The sequence below is a fragment of the Urtica dioica genome, chromosome 5 (genome assembly GCF_054948205.1).
Source record: "Urtica dioica subsp. dioica isolate 48M chromosome 5, U.dioica_male_clone48M_v1_H2, whole genome shotgun sequence".
NCBI classification, from domain to species: domain Eukaryota; kingdom Viridiplantae; phylum Streptophyta; class Magnoliopsida; order Rosales; family Urticaceae; genus Urtica; species Urtica dioica.
This window is the reverse complement of record NC_142760.1, coordinates 26,657,154-26,667,295: the sequence shown is the minus strand read 5'-3', so window position 1 is coordinate 26,667,295 and position 10,142 is coordinate 26,657,154. Positions and strand designations below refer to the sequence as shown.

The following is a 10,142-nucleotide window of genomic DNA, read 5'->3' as shown; positions in this document are numbered from 1 at the left end:
CACCAAAAATAAACTCTCTCTGACCAAGAACCCCAACTCTCTCTCTCTCTCTCTCTCTCTCTCTCTCTTCGCAATCGCTTCCATGTCGCCCAAAAAACTCAGTGACTATGAGATCAAAAGGCTCGAGAACATCCGCCGCAACAGTGAAATGATGGCTTCTCTCAAGATTCCCTCCATCGTCACCGATATCTCTCACGATACCAAGCGTTCCAGGTTTTTTTTTTTTTTTTTTTCCCCTCTATCCCTCTCTCGATATATATTTATATCTATATGCTGTTTGGTTGCGAAATTGTAATCGTTCCTCTCAATTTCCCGGACTTACCTGCAGAGACGAAGCCAAATCGAAGAACTCGATTCAAAAGAAAAAACCTAAAGCTGACACTACTTCCGTCGAAATTCGCCGGTCTCTGCGCACCAGAGGAATGCCTCCGAGTCTCAAAGCGCTCGAATTTGGTGACGAAAAGTGTGCTAACAAGCCCACGAAATATCCTATGCCGTCTCCGAAGAAGTTAGGTCCTTTAAGCATGAGTGAGGCGTCCAGTGGAAATAACTACAATCGGTCCCTGGTCAGACAGATTTTGCAAATTGAGGAGGAATCGCGTGAATCCAAGTTCTGCAAAGCTGAGAAATTGAACTCCTCAGCCATGAAAGAAGAGACAGAAATTGAGGGTTTGGAGTTTTGCAGGCAAGAAGAGATGGAAGAAGGGACAAAAGCGGGGGATTCTTTGGATATTGTTTCTCTGAGTTTGAATCCAAACAATATAGCTAGGATTTTGTCTAAAAGCATCACGAATCTGCGATTTTTCCCATGTGCGAACAACAGAATGATTGTGGCGGGGAACAAGCTCGGAGATATTGGGTTTTGGAATGTTGGTCTCGAGGTAGATGAAGAGGAACGTGAAGATGGGGCATGCGGTCTTCACCGATATCATCCACACACTGGACCTGTCTCGGGGATTTCGATTCAGCCACAGTGCTTGTCAAAGGTACAATTTGTTTTTGTCACTGGTTATGTGGAATGAAACTTGCTATAAGGGTCTCTCGAATAGGTTATACTTGTAGATGCGTTTGAATTTGTGTCCAAACCTCCTAGACTATTTTAGCAGCTTCCCCGTATAAATATAGTATTAAGGGAATCGACTTAATTGCATCAAATTCAAAATAGTTGGATGACATTTAGCTCACCATATGTTTCTATTAAATCTTTATATTGGTAGATATTTTCTCCTCTAGAATATTATCTAATACAAGTTTCAACTAGGTAAACCTCTTATCAATTGAGAAACAAATTAAGTCCTATGGAATGAATGTATTTGCAATGTTACGTGTCGTTGCAGATTTTTCAAGTGTGTGAATAGTCCATATTTGATATGCTATGCTCAGTACATAAAGGTTCCTTGGTTGAGCCCTATGTTTGTTCTAATGGAATCACCGTGTTTTAAGTGCAGGTCTTTAGCAGTTGTTACGATGGTTTAATCCGGTTAATGGACGCTGAAAAAGAGGTCTTTGATCTTGTATATTCTGGCGAGGAACCTATATTCTCGCTTGCTCAGCGATCAATCGACACGAAAGCCCTATACTTCGGCGAGGGATATGGAGGCTTGAATATATGGGACGAGCGGAGCGGAAAGTGCTCGACTCGGCGGAGTTTGCACAATGATAGGGTTAACACTGTGGATTTTAGTTCCGGGAATGATAACCATATGGCAACCAGCTCCACAGATGGGACTGCTTGCATTTGGGATTTGAGAAGCATCGACGCAAATAAGCCCAAGAGTTTGAAGACAGTTGTCCACAAGAGAGCCGTACATTCTGCTTATTTTTCACCATCAGGAAAGTGCCTCGCGACTACAAGGTATTTCATAAAATTTTTACTTGATGATAAGTTTCAGGTTTCGGGGTTTTTTTTTTTTTTCGTCAGGATTTCATTACTTAGAATCTTTCAACACCCAAATGGCCAAATGCCATTTGCTTGACTAATTATGTTTTGCTGTACTTTTAATTGCACTTCATAATACAAATTGTTTTTTTTTCTTCTTCTTATTTCAAATCTTGCTTTTATTGTACGCCTTATCATTTGTTCTTCTAGCTACTCAGGATTTCATTAATTCGAATCTGACAACACCCAAATGACCAAATGCCATCTGCTTGACTAATTATGTTTTGCTGTACTTTTAATTGCACTTCATAATACATATTGTTTTTTTTTCTTCTTCTTATTTCTAATCTTGCTTTTATTGTGCGCCTTATCATTTGTTCTTTTAGCTACGATGATACGGTTGGTATACTCTATGGAGCTGATTTCGAGAAGAAGTTAATGATCAAACATCACAATCAGACTGGACGATGGATACCTTCTTTCAAGTATGGATCTTCTATTTTAAAAATCTACTGCTTATTTCTTGTGACCCGTGATTCATTTCTGTGTGCTTAGCAAGGACCACTGTGTTGAAGTGAATTAGAATTAAGTAGTAGTTATAGAATCTTGTATTATTTTCTTATTTTGTTAGTGATGATATATGCAGGTTATTTATCGCATTGTTCAATTAACGTTGCTCTGATTGTAGTAACAAAATGTTCTGTTGATCTCAGGGCAATATGGGGTTGGACCGATTCGCAACTCTTCATCGGAAACATGAAAAGAGGAGTGGATGTCATTTTCCCGGATCAAAAGAAAACCATCTTTACGTTGCAGAGCCCGTATGTATCTGCGATTCCGTGCCGGTTCGACGCTCATCCGTACCATATCGGAATGCTTGCCACAGCGACAGCTGGCGGCCAGGTTTATGTATGGACATTGAGTTGATGATAAAATTAAACTCGAATTCAGTAATTACTTTTGTTGTGAAAAATGTATTTACAATTGGCAATCGCAGCCAGCTTGTGAAAAGAACGCATGGCTCTTTCTGTTAATACTCTTACCGGCCAGCTTTTGTCCCATGATCATTTGACTTGGAATCTTGTAATGTTTTTAATTTAACGAGACCAATACCCTAATTTCAGTATATCGCAAAGAATTCTCCTTCTAGTAATAGTTAAACTAAATGAATTTATATCACTCTCTAACAAACATCAAATCAGCCGGGGAAAATATGGTGATTGGATTGAGTCAATACAATCACCATATATTTACAAATAATTCATTTATTTTTCAATATTATTTTCGTTCGATTTTTTATCAGAATGTTGGTTTTCCATCGAAAACGGCATTTCATTTTCCTTTTTCCACATTTTTCCTGTTCGATTTTTCGTCGGCGTGTCAGTTTTCCGTAAATTAGGAGGCTGGAGACGGTATCGAAAACGGTATTTAAATATTTGCTATTGACAATTCTTTTCCAAGTCTAGGTATCTCTATATAGATGCATGATTTCAAAACTTAAATCATAACTTTTGGGCCAGTTTGGTTGTTAACTCAAATAATTTTTAGTTTTTTTTTTCAATTTTTTATAATTGTTGTGAAAAACATTTTTGTAATTGCTTTCAAAAAGCTGTTTGGTTCTCTGAGCATTCGATTCCAATCTCAAATCTTAAATCTCAAGTCCGTCTCGGTGTTCGACTCTTGGCACAACCTCATCAGGCTGGGGAGCTCGTTGTGCCGAAACTCTGGCGAGTCGGGGAGGCTTGGGAAATGGAGGAGCGACGGTGGAGGGCCCGGGGAGGTGAGTCGGAGGCGGAGCCAGCCGTCGGAGAAGATGGCGACGAGGAAGGCGCTGGTGGATGAGAAGGACACGGCTTGGATGCCGAATTCGACGTAGAGATCGGAGACCCAGCCGAGGAAGAGGTCGAAGACGATTGCGGAGGGAGGGTCCGGGTGGGATCGGAACCAGAGGGCGATGGGTTGTGAGAGGGCTTTGAGGGTGTTGATGGTTGGGATGTTGCCACGGTTGCCGAGGTGGCGGAGATTCTCGACTCCGGCAGGGATGGCGGGGTGGGTCGGGAATGGGAGGACTAATGGGGTCACGGCTATGGGGTGGGCGGAGAGGATTGAGGTCATGGATGGCGAGTTGGAGAGAGAGAGAGAGAGAGAGAGAGAGAGAGAGAGAGAGAGAGAGAGAGATGAGTGAAAAAAACGCATAACAGATAAAAGCTGTATTTGAAAATCCTTCACAAAAATAAAATACAACTTGAAAATTTTACAAATAAATTTTTTCAGTTGTAAAACAAACACTTTTTTACTTTATTATAAAACAAAAAGCAAACTCAAAAAGTGAAAAACACTTTCCAGGCCTTTGAAACTCATTAGAGCTCAGGATTTGTTTCAAATTCATAGCTGAGACTATCGAGAACTCATTTTCCATTCTATCGTAGACCACCTATGGTAACATGGCGAATGGCGAGCCGTGACATTCACTTATTTTTTCATGGGATAATTTATCCCAACTCTGGTGGAAAAAAGAGATCGGAAATACACTTTTTAAAAAGAGAAATTGCCTCATTTATCACCAATTTCATAACATTTTCCCACTTTCCACCAAAAGACTAATTTGGTTCAAAATGCCACCATCTATGTCAACAATGTTGACACCTATTTTTGTCCTTCACTATTAGATGTCAACATTGTTGACATAGATGGTGACATTTTGGACCAAATGAGTCTTTTGGTGGAAAGTGAGAAAATATTATGGAATTGGTGGCAAATAAGACAATTTCTCTTTTGAAAGACCACTCATGCTTGTTCTTCGGTCATAGATTTGCTGAGTCATGATAACTATCCCACTTCCATTAACTATAGAGAAATTGCCTCATTTGCCACCAATTTCATAACATTTTCTCACTTTCTACCAAAAGACTAATTTGACCCAAAATGCCACCATCTATGTCAACAATCTTAACTATATCTGCATTTTTAATATTTGTTTTGGAGCCATCTGTATTTTATTATTTAATGTGGCATTGTGCCGTAATAAGTTAATTAACGGTTTGTATGATTTTTCTTAGTGCTGATCTGCAGAGTAGGGATGCCAAACATTAGTAGCTTAAAAAACAGTAATTTGACAAGGTTTGTAGCTTCCAGGCTTGTACTGTTTAGAAGTATCAATACATGAAAAATTCAAGCTTTTTCTCTGTATTGCTTTAGCTTTTGACCAACATCAATACATGAAAAATTCAAGCTATTTCAAACGGGGTCAGTTTACATAAATCAATAATTTGTAACCAAATACGTAGTTTTAGCAGTGCTTCAAAGCATTGACACAGAGTTCATCAAATAATTCGAGCATAAACAATTTCATACTTCATAATACAATGGTAGGCGACTCCATCCAATTTTTCTGTCCTTTTTCCCTAGGAAAGCAATGAGATGAAGTCAAAATCAGGATTTAAATCAAGCAAGTTGCAATTAACAAAGCTTTGTAAAGTAAAAAAAAAAAATGGTTAAAAAATGGTTCGTACATTACTTCCTTACATTATTGTTGTTTCTCAAGGTGCTGCAACAACTCCGAGCTACCAAGCTTGAGCCAATCATAAGAGCATCCTTTTCCGGTGTAGTATCCAAAAATAACAGAAGATATATGCTGAATTTTACAGAAGTCAGACCCTCCTTTGGGCTGTAGAGCCTTCACAAATTCCCTTGGCATATCTAAAATCCAAAGGAATTTAAGATTTGTCAGGTGTAGAAGATCGCAAGGCATTTCTTTCATCAACGGGAAGCCCCCAAATTTCAACCTCTCGAGAAGAGGAAGCGATCCACTTTCAATCTTCACAGCATTTAGTCCTTCCATATACTCCAAGTGAAGTAGCTTGAGTTTTGGAAAAGCGCCTTTTTCAAAATGTAGCTCCGCTCCTTCATATGCCTTGTGCAAGCGAAGGTATGACAAGTTGGGTAGATCTTTCAGTCGTTTCAGAGGCTCATCGACCAACCTCGAGAAATTCAACTCTAGGCCTTGCAAGTATTGAAGCTCAGAAACCCAAGTCGGAAGCTTTCTTAGCCGACAAATCAGACGGACGGAGCGTAAGAGAATAGGAGCCGACGAGCGGCATTTTAAATCCAAAACCTCTTCCTCGTTGATTGAGATTAAAAAAAAATGCTCAAGGTTTTTCATTTCCTCAATAGACTCTCCCAGTGCTTCACACATCTCTGTTGTCACTTTTGAAACGCCAAGACATTTTAATTTCCTATGCATTTTTAGCTCTCTGACGAAATCAACTCTATCGGAATGCGCTTCCACCGTATGGAGTGTTTGTAAGTCTTCCAACATTTCGATCCCTTTATGCATCTTCACACCGATATACGAATTTACGCTATATTCCGCTACCTCATCAAAAGTGTCGGCTGAGAGGTGTCGGAGTTTTTGTAGTTTATTGATCTCGACTGGCAGCTCGCGGACCAAGGTGCAACGTACATTCAAGGATTGAAGATTTTGCAGCTTTCCAATAGACTTTGGGAGAGTCTTCACTTTCGTTCCACTCAAATTCAAGTACTTCAAGTGCAACAAATTTCCTACTTCTTTTGGAAGATAATCGAGTGGTGCTTCATTAAAATCAACCACCTTCAAGAGTTTGCAGCTTTCAAATACGTCAACTACAAAAGAGGCAGATAATTTTTTTATGTTGAAAAGAACAACAGAGCGAATCTTTGAATCACTAGCAGCTTTGAAAACATTTTCTGTGGTCTCGTATATTATCAAGCGTCGACCCTGTTCTTTGTGACTCGACTTACTTTTGTTATATATTTGACAGAAACCAATATCACTAGCTTTCGACAATATCAACTCTCGTGTTAAATCATGCACTTTGCACCATCTACTGAATCCATAAAGCAACTCCGATGAAACCAAGTTTCTGCTGATAAGATCCGTCAAGTATTCATCAGCGATTTGTTCTAACGTCGTGTCTTGCTTGGGTTTAATGAACCCTTCAGCAATCCAAGTCTTGAGTAATCTTCCGTCCATTACTGAATAATCTTCGGGATATATACCAAAGTACAAAAAACATGGTTTAAGATGGTTAGGCAAATCATGATAACTAAGCAAGAGAATCTTTGAAACATTTCCTAGCCCATTGTTTTCTTCAAATTCATAGCTGACACTTTTAAGCACTTTTTCCCATTCTACTTTAGACCTCTCTTTTTTCGACAATAACCCGGCTACAGCAACAACAGCAAGTGGCACTCCTTGGCATTTTTTTAGAATTTCATGAGACAATTCCACTAACTCCGTTGGACAATCAGAGATCGGAAATGCCTTTTTACAAAACAACTCCCAAGCCTGTTCACTAGACCAAGTTCTTAGCTCTTTGACAATCATTTTAGTTGATGGCGACTTAAAAGACTCTTTGACCGTGGATTTACGAGTCGTGAGTAGTATTCTACTACCATTATTATCATTAGGCAAAGCATGCTTTACGACACTCCACAAGTCAGTTTGCCATACATCGTCAAAAACAATGACGTACCTCTTTTCCTGGAGAGAACTCCTCAAGAGCGTGAAAGCTTCTTCGATGGCCATGATTTCTCGGACAGGTGGGCAGATCTGAGCCATTAGCATTTTGAGAATTTTGTTGATGTCGTATGATTGGGAAATAGTTACCCAAACGGCATGGTCAAAGCTTCCCTTTTCCACTACATCGTTGTAAACTTTCCTGGCAAGAGTAGTTTTACCGATCCCGCCTTCACCCACAAGAGAAATCACCGTGCGTTCTGGCCGTCCCTCCACCAAAATTCTTATCAGCTCATTCGACACCGATTCAATGCCCACAAGCTCATCATCATCGACAAAAAGCGAACCAATACGTGGATCGACTCGCAAAATTCCTTCCCTGCAATTCGAACCGCCTTGCTCGAAGGGTCTCAATCCATAGCTCAGGCCTCTCTCCTTGATCTCGCGTAGCGACTCTTTGACATCTCGGATCTCGGAAGCTAAGTCACGCCGTGTTTTGAAGGCCTTGACACACTGACTTGCCTTGTGTAGAGACCGTGCAAAACCTACTTCCTCGTGGCGACGCTGCTCAGCGTGGTAAGTGTATTCATCGACAATGTCTTCGATACGATCTGCTTCCTCTTTGAGTTGTCTTATCCACACCTTCGTGGCGTAGCTAAGCTCTCCTCTGGCGGACTTGGCTTCGGCGTCGTGAAGAAGAGGCTCGATGATCTCCAACTCCTTTTGAAGACTCTTGACTTGCTTGTGAACTCCTTTCAATGACTTGGCTTCTTTGATGAGGAGATCAATCAGTTTCTCAATCACTGGACTCAGCAAACTCTCTACCATGGCTAGTACACCGTTTAGTTTAAGAATAAATACGATCAGAAATAAAACTATTTGAATGATGAAGTTTCTCTATGATCATATTTTAAATATCTGGTTCATGTTTTCTATAAATTGACCGAGTGGTGCATAAGAACCCGTGTTAGTAATGACTATGTCAATTGATTTTTTTTTTTTTTTTTTTTCCCTACGTTCCCACTTCATTATGTGGCTTTATTCCAGTGGTTTTGGTTTCTAGCTTTGAAGTTTCTATCATTGTAGTTTCTATGTTCCTTCTTCATTACTTCTTTAGGTAGATCGAGGACCTTATTATTCAACTGACTATTAATTATTTTGTCCTTTTTAAACAATCATTTTCAACTCTCTTTTCGTAACAAGGATAGTAAGCGTGTTTGATTTCTATGTGCTTGTGGAGTCTTTTTAAAGACTTGGCTCTTTGAGAGGGTATATTGATGACAATAATATAGGACACGGTCTCGTAAAATCAGACCATATCTTTGATGACAATGAGTCTAGGATCCAAATATTAGTAATTCTGATTTTTTTTTTATCTTCCACAAAATAGAAAAAGAATTATATACAAATATTACTTTTTTTTACATAGTTATTGGTCATAAATAATTGGATTTCGTGACAACCTGTAATTAAAAATGGGAATTAGAGAAGTTTACATGATTTAGTAACATGTTTTGTAATAAATATGAAAAAATTGTTTTAGTTAATTTTGGTAAAAATTATGTATCAAAGTTATTGATATATGTGCCATATATATGTGTGTGTGTGTGTGTGTGCAGAAAGACTATTTCTTAAAAAAATACATGAATTGTATTTTTAAAGTGCAACATTAAAAATGAGAATTAGACAAGTTTAGTAACATGTTTTGTGATAAATATGAATAAATAGTTTTAGTTAATTTTGGTAAAAATAATGTATCAAAGTTATTGATATTTGTGTCCAATTCACAAATATAAATATGTGGACATAAATTACTCTTACTTTTGGGCATAAAGTACTTTTTCTTAAAAAATTACATTAATAGCATTTTTAAAGTACAACATTTCTAAAATGATGGGCATTTTAAATACTTTCAGCAAAAGTGTTTAATTAAGATGTAAATAGTCATTTTTTCATGAAAAATTAGTCGGGCCAAGCTACGTGAAACGTTGTTATTGCAATCTAATCAACGTTTCACCTAAATTTCAAATCTAGCCACGGACGATGACGTGACTTTATTATTCATTTAGCAAATTACTAGATTATTTTCTATTAAAATCGGCTAACATCAACATGTAGCCAACGTTTTGATCGGCCAAATAATGCAATTAATACACGTCAACTTTTTTCTTAAAAAAAAAAGAATACACGTCAATTTTTAATAGTCTATAATATTTTATTTCTTTTTTATAGTTTAATTAGTTGATTTAAAAAGGGCATTCAAATCCGCGTAATCCATAATATAAGACAATTTTTTTCCATAATATAAGACAAGTTTTTTTGGGTTGATTTAAGTTAATTTCCGTTTATTTTACACGCGATAAGTTTTGGCTGACTACAGCGTTGGTTAGTAGTTGGTTGTTTTTTTGGGTTAATTTCAGTTATTTCATTTATTTTACATGCGATAAGTTTTAGTTGACTGAAACGTTAGCTAGTAGTTGGTTTCTATGATTTATGTTACATAAAGATATTTTCAATATTTTCTAACCGTTTATTTATGTACATGGCCTGATTACAAAATTTACCAAACGTTACCCATATCCATAAAACCATATATGTTTGAAATTTGCTACAATCCTATATTACCCTTTTTCATTTAAGTAAAGCCGTAAAAAAAAATAATAAACAATTTTCTTATAAAAACATGTAAACATCAAGAAAACTAGAAAAGTGTATATGGATACAATACACTATTTTCTTGCTACAAACTTGAACACGTTATTCTTG

The 10,142-nt window shown here is 37.8% G+C and overlaps 2 protein-coding genes and 1 pseudogene across 3 annotated transcripts; 1 reads left to right on the top strand and 2 right to left on the bottom strand.

Annotated features, from left to right (window-relative positions):
- DRS1 (DROUGHT SENSITIVE 1) lies at positions 1-3,005 on the top strand. Its single transcript, XM_089614098.1, has 5 exons — positions 1-213; positions 329-986; positions 1,449-1,855; positions 2,266-2,364; positions 2,593-3,005. Exons 1-5 carry the CDS (start codon positions 83-85, stop codon positions 2,804-2,806), a joined length of 1,509 nt encoding a protein of 502 aa, XP_089470224.1. The 5' UTR covers positions 1-82; the 3' UTR covers positions 2,807-3,005.
- A 515-nt stretch (positions 3,006-3,520) lies between these two features.
- LOC149397674 (UDP-glycosyltransferase 89A2 pseudogene) lies at positions 3,521-3,994 on the bottom strand (annotated as a pseudogene).
- Positions 3,995-5,044: 1,050 nt separating this feature from the next.
- LOC149397673 (disease resistance protein RPM1-like) lies at positions 5,045-8,322 on the bottom strand. Of its 2 annotated transcripts, none has more exons than XM_089615443.1 (2): positions 5,392-8,322; positions 5,045-5,283 (listed from the first exon to the last, which is right to left on the bottom strand). In XM_089615443.1, the coding sequence occupies exon 1, from the start codon at positions 8,202-8,204 to the stop codon at positions 5,406-5,408; it is 2,799 nt and encodes a 932-aa protein (XP_089471569.1). In that variant the 5' UTR covers positions 8,205-8,322; the 3' UTR covers positions 5,045-5,283; positions 5,392-5,405. The 2 variants fall into 2 exon arrangements, with proteins under 2 accessions (XP_089471569.1, XP_089471568.1); XM_089615442.1 differs by having other exon boundaries at positions 5,405-8,322.
- Positions 8,323-10,142: the final 1,820 nt, after the last annotated feature.

What these genes read in the sequence shown, in the direction of transcription:
- DRS1 (XM_089614098.1), top strand. Translation starts at nt 83, where the DNA reads ATGTCGCCCAAAAAACTCAGTGACTATGAGATCAAAAGGCTCGAGAAC. An exon ending in CACGATACCAAGCGTTCCAG is followed by an intron (nt 214 to 328) that starts GTTTTTTTTTTT and finishes ACTTACCTGCAG; the next exon opens with AGACGAAGCCAAATCGAAGA. An exon ending in AGCCACAGTGCTTGTCAAAG is followed by an intron (nt 987 to 1,448) that starts GTACAATTTGTT and finishes TTTTAAGTGCAG; the next exon opens with GTCTTTAGCAGTTGTTACGA.
- LOC149397673 (XM_089615443.1), bottom strand. Translation starts at nt 8,204, where the DNA reads ATGGTAGAGAGTTTGCTGAGTCCAGTGATTGAGAAACTGATTGATCTC.